The 17,547-nt window shown below is 43.9% G+C and overlaps 1 protein-coding gene across 2 annotated transcripts in view; it reads right to left on the bottom strand.

The window, feature by feature from the left end:
• Positions 1-597: 597 nt before the first annotated feature.
• The window catches only part of DRD3 (dopamine receptor D3), a 41,215-nt gene continuing 24,265 nt past the window's right edge, over positions 598-17,547 (bottom strand). The window contains exons 4-8 of one of the 2 annotated variants that reach the window (XM_070582661.1): positions 14,009-14,151; positions 6,723-6,919; positions 5,516-5,593; positions 2,336-2,618; positions 598-1,203 (exon numbers count right to left, since the gene is read on the bottom strand). In XM_070582661.1, coding sequence (XP_070438762.1) covers positions 1,007-1,203; positions 2,336-2,618; positions 5,516-5,593; positions 6,723-6,919; positions 14,009-14,151 — 898 coding nt within the window. In that variant the 3' untranslated portion in view covers positions 598-1,006. The remainder of the gene's footprint in view (positions 1,204-2,335; positions 2,619-5,515; positions 5,594-6,722; positions 6,920-14,008; positions 14,152-17,547) is intronic. The other variant, XM_008523244.2, reaches the window with a different exon arrangement.

The following is a 17,547-nucleotide window of genomic DNA, read 5'->3' as shown; positions in this document are numbered from 1 at the left end:
GGCAAACACAGGAGTAGGCTGTGGGCTCCTTGAGGGCAGGAGCTGTCTTATTCATTGTCTTTTACCCAGAACCTGGCAGGTGACTGGCACTTTGTATACACTTAATACTTAGTGGGTTTCAGGGTCTGGAAGTTTTGGGTTTCTGTTAAGTAGGAGTTGGAGATGACTGGGTAGAAAAACCTTATAGACTTATGAATAGCATCTAAGCCATGTTCTAAACCACAAGTTTCACCAGTGAAACCACAGGAGGAACTGTCATTCCTTTTTTACTTAACATCCCCATCTTGAATTACTCTGGAGTTGAGACTCTGAAAGTAAGGAAATGGAATCAAAGGGCCTTCTTAGCTAGAGCTAAAATACAAGGGTAGCAAGGTCTGAAATGAAGTCCAGGTCCCAATGTGGGACAATGTCCCCTCAGCGTGAGGAATTTCCCTCACCAAATGTAGCCAATCAGATTCTGCTGAGAGGCAGAAGCACTGGCCTCGCCATTATATTTCAGGATATAATGAATGAAAAGAATGACCAAAGAGAGCGGGCCCACCAAAGTACAAGGTTAGCCTGACAGTTAATTAGAGGTTTGAAGGAAGAGAGACTGGCTGTTCTGCAAGATGCTTTACTGGCTGAGATTTCAAGGACCCCTGGCAAGTTGAGAATTATGAGATCTGTTCATTTTTCCTTCATGGTAATGACTCATGCCTCTGATGACAATTTTTTTTATGTGTAAAGTCATGTTTTATCAGCTTCTTTCTGAATTATTGCTTATCACTCAGGGGCCTCCCAACCACTTGAAGATTGCCAGGATGAAGTCAGATTTTAGCTGGGGAGGTAGAACGTTCTGATTTGGAGGAAGCAGTTGGTGACAACCTGCCACTCAGGGTGTCCTGGCTCCAGGAATCTTCTTCCTACCACATGCCAGAGGATATCCAGTCTTGCTGAGCGGGCTCTGGCCAGTGGCCCAATGGCCTGATAGCTAAAGGTGGGCACAGGGGATGTTCTCTTTTCTCCTTCAGCAAGACAGGATCTTGAGGAAGGCTTTGCGGAACTCGACATTGAAGGTGGTATAGATCACAGGGTTGAGGGCGCTGTTCATGTACCCCAGCCATGTTGTGGCACTGTAAAGCCTTGGGGACACGTGGCATGCTTCGCAGTGGGTATTGAGAACGTGGGTCAAGAAGAATGGCAGCCAGCAGACAATGAAGGTCCCTAGGTTGCAAAGAAACAGAGAAACTGGGTAAGGGGTTTACTTACTCCTTTCATTATAAATGAAAATGACTCATGGCTGTTCTCGCCACCCACTATGCTGGAAGTTTTACGTACACATTTCATGTTTATACCAGGCCTATGAGTGGGTGTGATTAGCCACTTTTTGTTTTGGATGAGAAAACTACATGTTAACGTCTTGGATTCATCTCAGGCCTTTGTTTTTAAAATCAGTTTTCTAGTTTGATCATTAGGTAGTTCTTTACTAGTCTTTTCTACCTCTCAATTCAATTCAAATATTTACTTAATGTCTAGCCATGCAGGACTTGATCCTAGGCACTGTTAGGGAAGGAGACCTTAAAGACGCAATTGACACGGTTCCTGCTGTTGAGGAGATTACGTCTAGCGGTTCTCATAGTCTCTAAGATCTGAGAAACTGAGGCTTTTCAGTGACAGCCAACAGCATGAACTGCCGTCACTAACTCTGTATGATATCTGTGACTTATCCATTTTTCTTTCTTTCTTTCAATAAATTTTTTATTTTTGTACTAGAAAACTAGCCCTGGTTTTGTACATTATGAAAAATGTGATAAATACAGAAAAGTAGAAAGAAGAAAAATAACCACCCACCACTCAAAGACAATTACTTTTGACATCTTGGTGAATTAATTTTCAGGTTTTTTCCTCTGTATTTAAAATAAGCTGGATGTTATCATACCATATGACAGTATTTTTTGCATCTCTATTTTTTCACTTAATATTTTAGAATAAGTAAGCATTTACTAATTGTCCAATATGTGCCAGATATTTCATCGAATCATCTTACTTATTATTTGATTTACCCATTATAACTCCACTTGATAGACAACAAACACAATGGGTAAACACAGCTCAATTAGGTCACTTGTTCAGTTTCATATTTCATAAATTTCACTCTAGGTCTTTTGAATTTCCACTAGAGTTAACATACACATAAATACTTTTCAACTGTATTATAAACATTTATAAATATTACAGTCAATGGATTTCCAATTTCTGCTAAATGTGGTTAACTTAGTACCCATCGCCAGCTCTACCAAATTCCACCTAACCCAACTTAATCCAACCCAGCCCAGCTCGACCCATCCAGACTCACCAAGCACAATGACCAGCATCTGGGTTGCCTTCTTCTCCCGAAGGGGCACTCCCCTAGGTTGCAGTGGCCCCAGCTTCAGGGATGTCGACAACCTGCCGTTACTGAGTTTTCGAACCTCTAAGCTGAGCTTGGGGGCCATGGTGGGGCTGAGGGAGTTCCGAGTCCTCCCCTCCTTTTTCAGCTCTCCTCCTCCTTCTTGAAAGCCTGGTCTCCCCAAGGCAGTATCTTGGCAGATGCTATAGTAGCGCTTCAGCTCCATGTGTGCCCGGCCAGGGGACAGGGGCTGCAGGTGCGACAAGAGAGGGTCCTGACATTTCTGGGGAATATTGTTTATTTTCTGAATGTTCCTGAAAAGGAACGAGAATGTCAAGAAGGAAGAGGAAACTGTCATTGTGTGAAACCTACGGAGGGCACATCCGAGAGTAGTGGGACCATGGAAAGTTAAGGTAAATGAAATCTGCTTCTGACTTTACAACATAAAAGCACTTACCAGATATAGAACATTTGAGAATCACAATAATCCCTTAAGGAAAGTAGCATAGGATCAACAACAACAACAATTACCGTTTGCAAAGTATGGATCTTATTTGAATTTTAATTCAAATAAACTAACTATAAAAAGTTTACAACACTCTTGGGGAAATTTGAACATTGGTTGGATATTTACTGATATTAGGGAATTATAAATTTGTTTAGTGTGATGTATTGTAGTTATGTGTTTTATAAAAGAGTCTGAATCAGGGCTGGCCCCATAGTGCAGTGGTTAAGTTTGGCACACTCTGCTCCAGTAGCCCAGGTTAGCGGGTGTGGATCCTGGGTGTAGACCCACAATACTCGTCAGCCATGCTGTGGTGGCGACCCACATATAAAGTGGAGGAAGATTGGCACAGATGTTAGCTCAGGGTTAATCTTCCTCAGGAAAAAAAGAGAGTCTGTATCCTTTAGAGAGTCTTACAGAATATTTTTGGTTGAAATGCCAGGATGTTTGGGATTTGCATCATAACATCCAGTGGGGTGGAGGGGTGTGAATGTAGGTAGGAGTGGAGATGAAATAAGATTGGCCATGAGCTGATAATTGCTGAAGCTGGCTGATGGCTACTGAAGGATTTGTTATATTTGTCTTTCTACTCTTTTACTTTTGAAATTTTCCATAGCGAAAGTTAAAAAACAAAAGAAAACGCAGGATTTTCATCTCAGCTTTCCTACATAGTAGATGCATCCTTGGGCAAGTTAATTAAATGTCTCAGAGTCACATTTGTAAAACAAAATAAATTGGGAAAAATAGGTTTGGGACGAGTAGACTCCGAGAGTAGAAAACTGAAAATATGTGGAGGTTTCTGGTACTTTGCGGGGAGGCGTGTGTGCTTAGCGTATGAACTTCTTTCCATGTTTGAAGAATCAGACTGTGTCAATCTTGAGTAGCAGCAGGACCATTCAACTCTCAGTACTGAAATCCTAAAAGCCGGATATTCATTCTCCTCAACTCTGCCGCCGGGCAGCTAGAACTCTGGCACAAGAACCAAGCCTAGCCAGTTGGAGATTTGCACCTAAGACCTTGAATTAGAGCCAGTGAAGCAGGGAGACTTCAGAATTCATCTGGCAGTGGTGACAGCTAATGTCCAGTGTCCTAGGTCTTCTAGCTAGATTCCTCCTTAGGCATGAATAGTATCTTCTGAAGCTGTTCTTCAGCCTTCTCCTTGAGTCTGAGCTACTTGATTTCCTTCCAATAAATTTCTTTTTCCATATAAGTTAGTCAGTGTCAGCAACCAAGAACCCTCACTACTCTCTCCTTAGTTCAAGGAATCGCAGTCTTCCAGATCTATGATGCTAGGACACTGTGCACACCCAGAAACATTTCTGAATGCAGGAATGCAAGAGGCCTTCAAGATGATACAGTATTTTTAAAAATGTGCTCCACAGACTTATTCATAGGGATTCTAGTATCATATATTTAAAAATTTGGGGGTTTTTATTTTGAGGAGGTTTTCTGATAATTATACAAACATATGATGTTTTATCTGAATGATCATTTATAACCAAGATTATGTTTATGATGGTGCTGGCATCTAGTGATCTCTAAAAGTGACAATATTTAACTTCTAATGCATGATTTCTGAATCTAAGGGATGGGGACAAATTTTTAAGAGCGTGTATGAAATCTCAGATTTGAGAACATGGAGCTAGTTCACCTTGCCTCCATTTTACAGATGTGGGAATTCAACCCTACAGAAGGAGAGTGAGTCTTCCAAGAGTGTGTATCGGTGAGTGTATTTTTCAGCTCTCTCTGCAAATCCTTATACCACCTCTGTGACTGACACAAGGAAACACTGGATTTCCTCTTGCTGGCAGAGCCCTCCACTCTCAGATGGCAGGACAGAACCCATCTTTCCACACTCCTGGCACTGCCAGCCTCTTGCTTCTCCAGTCTCTCCTTAGTGGTCGCCACTTTTCCTCCTTGTGGGCTTGGAACCTCCTCAGACCTTAGATTTGATATAGGCAAACTTACACCTCTTATCTAGTTTTTAAAAATCATTTACAGCAAGAATCTCTAACTCCCAGACCAGGCCTGTGTAAAAAGTGGTTATTTAGCTATACAGAAATCGAACAATGCTCAGATCTTCATCACTATGGGTCTTTGAAGTTTTATTCCTAATATTTACATGGTTGTGGGGTTCAGGCAGAAGAGTACTGGTCTCATATTTAACACTTTCAAGCTCCACTCTGCACTTGGCTTGCTTGGGAAGGCAGAGCTGGCTTGAATTGGAAGGACATGGATTAGGGTGACCATGAAATTGTCTTGGCTTTTCCCAAATTCAATGGCAAATACAACACTTGAAAGTCTCACATTAGTTTTCTTTCTCTGCTTTCCTTGGCCCCACTCATGTATGTTTCATTGATGCCCTTTTCCCTCTAATACAGGGGGTTCTAGATGGCATCTTCATATCACATCCAAAAGTCCTTGAGATTTAGTCCAACAGTCACATGCTTTCTGAATATCGTTTGATGATTCCAATTCTGAAGCTCAAATCAGGCAGGATCTCAGATCCGTCATATATTATAGATACAGTGCGGGATGGGGGCTAGATTCCATTTTGGGGTGGCAGTGGAATCAAGTCAGGCTAGCATCTTGAGAAAAGGTCTCTTATTCTTTTCCTACAATCAAAGACATGGCTTACTTACCATTTTCCCTGTGGCATCTGATGGAAATCTGGCCCTTAATGAAAACTGCCGAATGGGGTGCAGCCTTAGACAGGAAGACTAGGGTGGGTTGAAGGAGAAACAGTTGTGGGTTATGTTCTACATAGTTGAGCCATATAGATGCCAATGCTTTGAATACAATATGTTTATATCCTCAACCTTGGATCCTGGTTTCTTATTTCATAGGTGCCAATATTCTTGTTCTATCTAAGCCTTGGGACTTGGACTTCAACAGTCTGATGATCACTCAGGTCACTATAGGTTGATCTCGACATTCAAATTGGACCTGCCTTCAAGATCAAATTCAGTTCATATTCCGTCCTTGAGGCCCTTTCCTGAGCATATTGACCTCTTTCTTCTCATAACCTCCACAGCACTTAACGATTTAGGTGCTTATTGTCTTTATCTCACATTTCGCAAACATCCGTTCAGTTTGGGGCCGTTCATTAACTTTGGGTGGAGGTGTGCTTTGTTATCTTGTCTATATTCTAAGTTCCACAAAGGCAAAAGCTGGATAATATTCCTGCTCTCCCTTCCCTAGCAGATTGTAAGTGATTGGTATTCATCCATTCATGCTTTAAGTACATCTAGAACCATATTCCAGGTACTGAGATCGGCAGAATTTACAGCCCAAGCAACTGGAAGGTCAGTGCTGAGGCAATGACCTTCCTTTTCAGAGCCTAGGAAGACTCAATAAAATGCAGCATCAGCATCCCCTTCCACCAAGGTCAGTGCCTTGACACAGGGGCAGATCTAGTAAAGAAAAGAGGTTTTGATGGACCCCAAATGATGATTCTTGGAATGAGTGGTCCGGCCCAAAAGTCAGTCCTGGGAACCTACCAGCAGTGCATGGTACAGCTGCTACACTAAAACTTCAAACCCTAGGTGACGTCTGAACTGCTGGCCATTTGCGGGTGATGAAAGACTTTGAACAGAAGCAGAACAAGCCCAGAAACTTTCCTATCATCTTGCCAAGTGCAGGGTGCTCTAGGGAAGAGGATCAACGCACTTTGAGATTGGATTTCCTATCTCTAAAGCATAGCCAATACTAGTAGATTAAAAGGTGGGCGTCAGATGGGTGTCATCAATGTGGCATGGGCAGCACAGGCAAAAGCATGCACTGCTGGACACAAGGCTGGGAGGCCACGGGGTTGAGTATGGTCTCTCTCTGCCCCTCCAGGGTGCTTACTTGTTGAGGGAAGCCAGGTCTGACACTGATGCACTGGCTGTTCTGTCGAGTGAGGATCCGTTTCCGTCTCCTCTGTCTCAATACCACATAGATCCTGGCATAGACGAGGACAGTCACTCCAAAGGGCAGGTAGAAGGACACTACTGAAGAGTAGATGACAAAATCAGGGTTGGAGATGGAGCAGACGCTGGGGTCCCCTGTGAATGAGAGAAGGGAGAAAGCAGAGCTGTTTGCAAAGTATGAGACCTCAGTGGGGAGCATACAATATGGTCCCATATCACATGTGCTATTGCTACCGTCTAAGCCACACGGAGATTTGAGAAGCAGGAGGTGCTGGTCCCACCTACCATGTGTCCCAGGTCACATGCTGCCTCATCCATAGAGGCTTCCTTGAGTTGCTCAGGCAGAAGCAACTCTGACTTCTTTTGTGCCCCATAGCCCTTAAGTTGTGCCTCTTTTGTGTGGTTAGCACACAAGTCTTGAGTGTTAAGTTGTGAAGGTGGGACAGTCTCTGACACCTACGTTGTCAGCTCCCTGAGGGTAGGTCTAATTCATCTTTGTGTCACTCACAGTTCACTGAAGAAGAAAATTTACCAATGATTCCATGCCAGACGCTGCTCTACACTTGGGCTGCAAGGATGCCTAAGACTCGGTGTCCGCCCTTCGAGGAGCTCACAGTCTAGACAGACAGATGATCCCTTCCATATGCTGCGCTAAATGTCACAGAGGAATGTGGTCTGGGAGGCTGGGGAGACTGTCACAGAGCTACAGGGCAGAGGCTCCCCCAGAAAACGGCCTGCTGTGTGGAGGTATTAAAGGATTGTTGGACACAATGAAGGGAGGGAGGCTTCTCTGCTGAGAATGCCACGTCTCCAATTTTGAATCCAGGATGCGAGGCAGGTGGTGGCTGAATATGAGACAGGCATTTGATTTTTCAGGGAATCCTAGCACTGGTCGGGGGTGAGATGGGCAGATGGCGAGTAAGGATATTGTCACCATAGACAATGTGAACTGAGGAGTGTCCTTGTCCCTGCTTTGTGTCCTGAAATGCTCCCGCCACTCCTCCTTAGGAGGTCCCTGTAGCCTTGCCTTCTTCACTAGCCGATATTGAGACTCCTCCACTGCCCAGGCTAGGGCCCGGAACTTGCCCCATCTTGGAAGAGAAAAGGAAGAAAACTAACATTTTCCACGTGTTGTGCCAGAGGCTATACACATTATCTTACCCAATCACTAAGGCTTACCTAATCACTAATCACTATGTGAGACAGGTGCCATTGCTGTCTCTATTCTCAGATGAGTAGACTAAGGCTCAGAGAGGTTCAGTAACTGACCCAGTGTTGCACAGCCTGAAAGGTACAGAGCCTGGATATGTTCCTCCAGCCAATCTGACCCAAAAACCAAGGTTTGTTAATGTGATTTTTGACTCTCCATCCCCCTCTACCATTGAGCCATGGCACATTTGTGCTCTGTCCACCATTAACAGCAAAACGGTTGGGACACTTGGCCAATCTTCAAAAAGGGTTGGGGATTCTCCAACTCAAAATCTGGCCTCAGGAGAAGCAGCCTCAGTGTGAACTGGTGGGAAGAGGGCAGCGGCCACATGGACCCCTCATTCTGCTCTTGGTCTCCTGAGGTAGCAGAGGCCGGGCAGCCCAAGGTGTGAGACCCACATACGCCATCTATTAACTGTGTGATCTTGGGCACGTTACTAAACTATGCCAAGCCTCAGTTTCATTATCTGTAGAAGGAGGATAAAAATATTGTCTCCTACAGTGGTTGTGAGAATTAATGAGAGTTAATTGTAACTATTATTATTGTTATTTATTCTTTACTATTAGTATTTATTATTTACCTCCTCTGAGCTTTCTGAATTTAAAAAGGAAGGTATCATTTGGAATGGAAATGTGGAGACATTCTTATAAGGAACAATATTTGCAGGGGAGGGAAGGGAGCAACAGCTAAAAATTAAAATGAAAAGAAGAGTGTGCTCAGCGCTTGGTGAGGCATTTTAATGATAGCACTGCCACCAGAATCTTTACAAGTTACTCCCAAATTCTCTGACTCTCTTGGAGAGGGGGAAAAACTCAGGTAAAGTTAATGTCATCTCACCAAAGCCTGTGTCAGCATCCTTTAGGAAACAGCTCACAAAGTTTTGAGCAGTGGGCCCCAAATTGGCATCTTCTGGTGCCCTGGAGGGGATGGGGCTGGAGGTAGGGACAGGGGGCAGCTGGTGGTCTTTCTGAATCAATATGGAGCCATGCTGGAGGCGATCAGCCCCTCCCCTGACATCAGTTCCCCTGTTGTCAGCATCTTACCGCGACACCAACTCCTCCTATAAAGAGGATGTGCCTCAGCGTGCTTTGCTAGTGAGAAGGGGCCCAGAGGGGTGGCAGGGCTACTCTGCCACGACTCATCTTGCTGCCATTGTTGGTGTGCTGGCTATTCCCCATCTGTCCTTCCAGATACACCTTTGACCCTTCTCTACCCTCCTCTGGATTCTGGGAGGCTGACCTCTAAATTTTATATATTAACTACTACTTTTAAAGAGCCAGGAGAAAAATGGGTACAATATGCTTCTATGTGTGTAAAAATACACAATACATTGTATATATACATGCATATACACACACACAGACGATAATGCTTGTTTCAAGCATTATCTTTCAAGAATATGAGTGTTTGCTTCTGGTGGGGGAGATGGGGAATTAGCAATCTAGGGGAGAAGGGACACCTACATATAAGTGTGTGTGTGTATCCCCTTACAGCTTATGTTTAATCATGTGCAAGTATTTATTTTTCCATTAAAACCATTGAAAGCATATGTATGAGAGAGAGTGAAGAGGGAGCCCGTAGCTCTTTCAGGATCGCTGGTCCATGAAGGCCCTCAGACACCATCGATTGCTGAGCCTGTGCTGTCATCCCTTCCTGCCTCCTGTGTCTCAGTGAACTGTTGTGGCCCTGAGGTTGGGCTTTGCAGCCCCGCCCAGGATTTCCCATGCTATGCAGTCCCATGAGGCCTGTCAACAGGCAGATCAATGCTGCAGGCGGGTGGCCAGTGAGTGGGCCCTGCCCAAGCCTCTGCCAGGGCTGGCCTGGGTATGCGTCCTCTCAGCAAGACAGAGTAAAGCACCACACACCAGCCACTCCAGAAACTTCTCTCTGCTGAGTCCTGAGGAGGTGGTGAGGGCAGTGAGGCCCAGGAGCTGAGGCTTCCCCAAGAGATGAGGTGGCTTGTCCTGATTATTTACCCAAAACAGTACTGTGCCATCAGCACAACAGTTACTGAATGAATACCTGAACGATGAATAAACGAGCAGAGTGAACAAATGAACATTTATGCAAGCACACAGGCAGTCACTGGCTGGAGGATAATGGGGAAGGCCAGGGGGTTACTCTTCATTCTCTGAGAGTGGGGATGTTTATCCCGACTAATCTCAACATTTTAGGACAAAGCAATGAGGATGAGGACTCATCCACTTACTCATTTAACAAAAGTTTATGGAGGACCTACTCTGTTCAATGCACTGTGCTGGGTGACAAAAACACTAAATAGCTCTACTAAGGGGTCAAGGAGACTTTTGTGGGCTAGCCTGGGAACTTGAGTCCCACAGTGATGTGAACAGCAAGGCCAAAAGCAGTTGACTGGAGAGATTTGTGCACTCCAAACTCACTGAAGATTTGCCCTTAACTTGTTTCCAAAGATAGAAGATCCTGGTGAATCTGATTTTAGGATGAGCCTATTATCTGTTTAATTTTGTGCTTCTCAACCAAACTCCCACCAGCTCCAGAGTCCTGAAAGCCAGGGGAGGCATTCTATTGCTCAAATCTAAATAGCCCTCCTCCATTGCCTTGTTTCAAAGGGAAGTTAAGACAGCTGATAGGATTTTCTTAACCTTAAGATTTTCCTCTCTTGAAGGTTTTTAAAACCCTTGTCATCAGCTATTGCGTATTCATTGTAGAATTTTTTTATAACACAATAGCTATCTGATTTAGCAGAAATTTAACTATTAGCTAGTTTTCTTATCTGTGAAATGAAGGCATGGGGCTGCTCATTTGGGAATCTTCAGGGTTTCCTTTAGCACTAACGTTGCATTCTCCACTGCTGTCAGGGGCTGCTGCTGCTGTATATTTGGCCAGACTGCTGGGCCTCTGCTGGGCACTGGGGCAACACTGGTCAGCCAGGCCCCACAGCCTTGGAACTCTCTGTGACCCAAGACCCTGCATTATGTGCGCACCCAGAAATGCATGTTGACCTTTTCCTAGACAATAGGAGCAACTCCAAGTTGGAAGAAACTGAAGTTTGACCTTTCTCTACCTTATGTTCTCCGACAATTCACAATCCCATGTGGCAGCCCATTTCACTAAAAGAAGAGCTCTGCCAGAAAGTTCTTTGTCATGTTGCACTTCTTAGTGAACGTCCAGCCGCTTCCAAGATCAGGTATCATTGGTAGTATCCTGCCATTTCTCCTCTGCTTTCCACAGAGGGATCAGAAAAAAATGGCAGAGAGAAGTCATTTATATTGAGCTTTCAAATGAACTTGGGAACTTCCATATAGACGGAAGAGGTGCTGGAGGAACCCACATCTATCAAGATAATGAAGCTGCACTGTGAAGGTCAGACTGAGGCAGAGAAGGATGGCTGGGCTTGTCTGCCTTGAGTTCTGCTCACTAATTCCCTGAACTGTGTTCCCGGATGAGGTGACTGGTCCCTTTGACCACTAGCAGAGCTACCAGTGTTCAGATTTTCCTTGGAGCAGATGCGTAGTCAATTTTGATGCACAGAGATCTTTTCTAATACCTAATAATAATAATAATAATAACAATAACACTAGTTAATATCTATCGGCCTCTTACAATGGACCTGGCACTTGGACACAATATATAAATAAGTGGAGGGCTTACTATATAATCTTATTAATAAAGTTAAAAGTAGGAGAGGAATGAGAAAGATGAGAGAGAAGTGAGCGTGCACATGCTAAGTCATGGACCTTTTCTGCCTTCTCAATTCTATATTTGAAAACCCTTTTGGAAAGATTTTTCTGAGTTTTGTTTCTGGAATAATAGTGATGTCACCGGTGGCAACACCACTGCAATTAGCTCATCATTCTTCTCGACTTTAGATGTTGACAGTAACTGGGAAGTCTGTCTCACGTCAGATTTGGAGACTGTTTTAACTGTGCCCAGGGTGTGCGCGTGTCTGTGTGTGTGAGTGAGTAGCACCGCCCCTGCCAGCCTCCAGGAGTGAGTAAGGGGAACCACTCGGCCCAGAACACGTTGGTGGGGATCTGCTGCTGGCCTGGGGGTAAGCAGTTCCCCGGTCTAGCAGTGGTAGGAGTGCCCCCTACCACACGTTCTGACTTAGAATGCCTTTTTATACAGAAACTAGGATGTAGCAGATGGCTTAGGTATCACACTAACCCAAAAAGCACATTTAACACTCATCAAAAATGGTATTTTAGCCCCAGAGTGAGCCTCTATAGTCGTGTTAGGGAAAGTTGCTCTGGCATGTGTGTGTGTGCACATGTCTGTGTGTAGAAAATGTCATTCAGTTAAAATAATAAAGTAACTAAGGGTAAAGAGTAATGCAGAGACGATGACAACATCATATTTTAGGAAACCCTGAGTTAACCAGGCAAATATTTGTTGGATAACTTGGCTACTTAACCTTCAATATGGCAGAGAAACAAGCCTGACCTTGAGCAGGTGGTGTGTGCTTGGCATGTCAATGTACGTTATCCCAATTTAGTCCTCACTTAATTGTAAAAAAGCTCTATGAAGGAGGTAGAGTGGAGTTATATCATTGGTAGGGTTAGTCTAAAGTCAATCAGTAAAGTGAAAATTGTATAGAGTTGAAATTTGCTGTGAAAAATCCCCTGAATCACATATAAAGATATACGTGGTTTTATTACAGCCCTGAAAAGTAATAAGCAAACATGTACGATATATGCAGTAACATGTCATATATTATAAAGAATTCAAGTGCAACCTGTGACTTTAGAGATAAAGTTCCTGGGCTTATTTGCAAGGGGCCATATGTATAAATAAATACTGAAAACTCCCTAACTAAATACATAACCTGAGTCCACATATTTGAATTTGCTCAAGTGTATGCTCCACTGTATTATCTCAAATTTGTCAATGAGGAAACTTAATTTAGAAAAGTCAAAAAATGTGTTCAAGGAGACACAGCTGGTGAGTAACAGTACTGGAGTTTGAATCTAGGTTTTTCTGACCAGAGAGCCTCTGTCTTCCTAAATTTAGGCAGTTTTGACCTCTAAATCATTGTCCAGCAAATGACTCTTTGAAGACTATTTATAAGTTAGGATTTGCCTGTATTTATATATGTTACATATAATGTCTGCACACATATAAACACACAGCTATGTGACTTATACATATATACCAGAAATTCACAAACCTGCAACACAGTGGGAATTGAATGAACCAATCCAGAGGAACACTAGAACATGAGTCAATCAGTTCTCTTTTAGCAAACACTCAGTGTTTATTGTCAATACTCATAACTTTTCTATGTGTGCTAATAGTTTTCATTCAACACATGAAATTCCTGAGACTGAAAGACAGACATGGAACAGACACAGAAGGCCCTGATCCACATGAGGTGTAAATTTAGTTAGTGTCTTATGTCTAAAATCCCAAACATCTCAGACATACACACTGTTCACCCATCTGTCCATCCATCCATCCATCCAACCATCCATCCGTCCATCCATCCAGCCAATAGACGATGTACCATGGACCAACCATCATGGTCAGAATTTCTGTATACTAAAATATAAGAAATACATCTTCCAATAATTTGGGAATCCATACTTATTTCCAAATTCCAGATGATTCTTATTGAGTAAAAAGTTAGAAACCTATATCCTACTCGAAGGCTTTTATGATATGTTTTTTGCATTGTAAGTCCTTTATGAACTGTCATCTTTTCATTAGCAAACCTCACCTGAATTATTAATACATTTTAGTTTTTTATCTGGCACATTTCTTCAAATGAATACAATAACATTTCTTTCAAAATAGAGATAAGCCAGACTTTTCACTAATTGGAGCAGAACTTTACTCTCATGCCAATAATTGATGAGGTTTTGCTTTATGCTTTATTTATAATCAACAAAGGCCAAAGCTGTGCAGTCTATGGCATCCTCATTGGATTACAGAGTGCACTGACCATGGGTCAGAAATTTCAGGGCTGAGCACCACTCACAGCGACTCAGGTGTGCTGTGAATCACAAGGGAGTTGGAAGTGGGGCCGTCATTGATACCTGTGGTGTTGAAGCCAAAGAGGAGAGGGCAAGACACAGCAAAGGCCAGTACCCAGACGGCTGTAATCATGAGGGCCACACGCCGGCAGGAGCTCTGTCCAGTGCCATGTTGGTAGTGAACCGGCATGACCACTGCAGTGTACCTGTAAAAGGAAGGGGAGAGAGGAGAGACATGACAGGAAAGGATGGGAGAACTCTTCAAAAGACAAGCTGAAAGAGGTCACTAGAGACATAATCAGGTCAATACATGTGGCATGAGAAAAATAATCTGGTTGGAGAAAGTTAAACAGAAAAGGCTTTTTGAATGAATACAGTAGAAAGGCTGAGATAAGATACATGAAGAACTCATTGAGGGGGCCAAGCAGAGAGAGGAAGAAGGAATAAAAAAGTTCCTACAACAACACTGCGTTGCTGCTGGAGAACTTCGTTACCAGAGCTGATTGATGGGCCAGCATATCCAAGCCTTATATTCACATACCCTTAACCCTGACTCTCCACGCTGGTCTGTGTGCCCTTAATTTCTCCCACAGTTTTGAGATAATGGTAGAATTGCACCCAAAGAGGATGGTGACCCCTGCTTGTATCCTAAAATACATTCCAACCCTCATAGTGACAGCTATTCCAAGTAGCAGAGATTTTGATAATAGAGATAAGTAATAGCCAGTGAAGGCTTATTTTAACATCCAGTTTTCAGCTGTCTTAGTATGTTCAGGCTACTAGATCAAAAGCATCATAGACTGGGTGGCTTAAACAACAAACATTTATTTTTCACAGTTCATAAGGCTAGGAAGTCGAAGATCAAGGTGCCAGCAGATTCAGTGTCTGGTGAGGGCCCACTTCCAAGCTCACAGACAGCTATCTTCTCATTGTGTCCTTGAATGGCATAAGGGGCAAGGGAGCTTTCTAGGGTTTCTTTTTAAGGGCACTAATCTCATTCACGAAGGCTCCACCCTCATGACCTAGTCATCACCCAAAGTTCCCACCACTTGATACCATTACTTTGGGGCCTAGGATTTCAACATACAAATTCTGGGGGGACACAAACATTCAGTCTATGGCACATGTTTTTACATGGTCAAAGCATAGTTCCTTATTTTTGTTGGACATTGCTGTCTTTTCTGTGGCAACTCCTCACACACATTTCCAGCTGCTTGTGGGACTTACCTGGACAATTGTTCCACGGTCGTCTCAAACGCAAGTTATCTGAAATAGATCTCCCTACCTCCTTGCATCCCTTAATCTGGTTCTACTTCCTGTTTTTTTCAAGACATCCAGATCCAATACTCAGGCCTTTTGACTCCCTCTTGACCCTTCTGCATCATTTACTCATTCATTCATTTAATCTTGCATTCATTCAATATTTATTGAGTCCCTCCCAAGTGCCAGCCTCTATTCTGGAAATATAGAGACGTGCAACTGGGACACTGTCCTTGTCCTTATTGAGCTTGGAGCTGAGTGGAGTGGATGGACAAAAAAAGAAGTTAACATAAAAAGAAGAGTATCATGAAAGAAGTAAGCTGGGTGACATGTTTGAGGATAAAGGACGTGGTAAAGAAGGGGCAAACCAATATAGAATGGGCAGACAAATGAATGGGGTAAGAGGGAGCCAACCATGAGGTAAGGTATGGGAAGGACATTTTAGACAGATGGACATCAGGTCCTATAATTTGCCCATTATGATGCCCTCCCCATTTATCCACACATCTATTTCCTACTACCTGCTCTGTGTGATGACCACAGTATCCCAGCTGGTCCCTTACCACCAGGTTCCAAAAATAGATTTCATCACGTCACCCCCTCACCCTATCCCTGAGATAGGCAGAATTCTAAGATGTCCCCCAAGATTTCTGCCCTGTAGGATCCCATCCCATTGAATACAGGCCGAATCTGTGAATATGATGTAATATTACTCCTATCAATTGATTTTGAGTTAATGAAAAGGAAGATAGTCCTAAATGGGCCTGGCCTAATCTGGTAAGCCCTTAAAAGAGACTAGGCCTTTCTTGAATTCAGAGAGATTCAAAGTATGAAAAAATTTCCTGCTGGCCTTGAATGAGAAAATTGCTGTGTTTTTGAAAAGGTTGTGTGTCAGGGAACAGCAAAAGGCCTATAGAGCTGAGAAGAGCCCCTGGTTGACAGCCACCAAGAAGGTAGGGACCTCAGGCCCACAACTGCAAGGAACTGAGTTTTACCAACCACCTGAATGAGTTTGGAAGAGGACTCCAAGTTCTAGAACTCCTTGGTTCCAGCCCTGACCAGACAACCCACCTGCACTGTGCGCAGACTTCTGATCTCAGAAACTGTGAAATAAAAAATGAGTATTGTTTAAGCCACTAAATTTGTGATAATTTGTTACACAGCAAAAGAAAACAAATACACTGTCAATACTCAGCCTTCCTCAGCATTACTCCAACTTGCCTTGCCAACCTGACAGTCCTTATAACTGACTCTTACTTATAACTCCAGCCAAACAGGCCTGGTGGTGGGTCTCTTTAACACCCAGAGACCGGTGTCTTCATTCAATTCGTTTTCCCTTATCCTTCCCTGAGGAGCTCGATCTTGTCCTCCCTTAATCCCAGACCAGCTTTCCAACAACCTTCTCTGTCCTCTCCATCTGACAGAGACCTCTAACTCTGGACGCATAACACTCCCATGACAATCAATCACATTGCTCTTCTGCATGCAGTTGTCTTGCCTCATTAATGAACTTGCCTCATGGCTGGAGAGGAACAGCCCCCATATGATTTAAGTCACTCGATGGCTCAAATCATCTTAGAGCTTTGGTATTCCCCAGAGGTCCTTGCACAAAGCAAGTCGGAAGAAGCTGTTGATTGATTGCCTTGTGGATCCTGAAGACCTCCTTCCCCCCAAGAGGACAATTCTAATCCTAGCCCGGCTCAAGAGATTTAACCTGTATAGCTGGGTCTACATAAGCTCAATTCTTCCTTGTCTTCTCAGTGGCAGCGTACCTGGAGGCCAGATTCAGAGCAGGAGCCTCCTTAGCTCCTCTTGTGCACCCCAAGGCTTTGGGCTGAGGAAGGGAAGGACAGACCCTGGGCTGCAGGGGTTGGGGAGGCGCTCCCGATGCTCCTTCTGTATGTGACAGCCTGCGTGACTCAGCTGTCTCTCGGGTATCTGGCCTTAGAGTTCATGTATTAACATTTGTATTCCCCAAAGGGCAGCTTGAGAGTCAGCTCTGAGGGTTGAGATGGAGGCAGACTCTGCAGAACTTGGCCTTGGAAGCATAATGTGTGACAGAGGTGGCTTCTTTCTCAAGAGAAGACATAGAGGTCTAATTAATAAGGTCAAAATTAAGATCCTACACCAACCTCAAAGGAGGCTCACGACGACCCGCCCCAGTGCCCTTCTCCTGATGCACATATGTTATAAATCTTCCCTTGAATCCCTGACTTGGTGACGAAGGAGCAGGGCACATAGCCCCTGGCATTCCTCCAGGCCTGTCACTGTCCTCAAACTTTAGACTCTGCTGGGGCAGTAGGCTGGGGCTTCAAGTCAAATGTGTCTCCCAGGGCCTGGCC

This window comes from Equus przewalskii, chromosome 18 (genome assembly GCF_037783145.1).
Source record: "Equus przewalskii isolate Varuska chromosome 18, EquPr2, whole genome shotgun sequence".
Classification (NCBI taxonomy): Eukaryota; Metazoa; Chordata; class Mammalia; order Perissodactyla; family Equidae; genus Equus; species Equus przewalskii.
The sequence above is the reverse complement of the archived record's forward strand: the minus strand, read 5'-3'. Positions and strand labels throughout refer to the sequence as shown.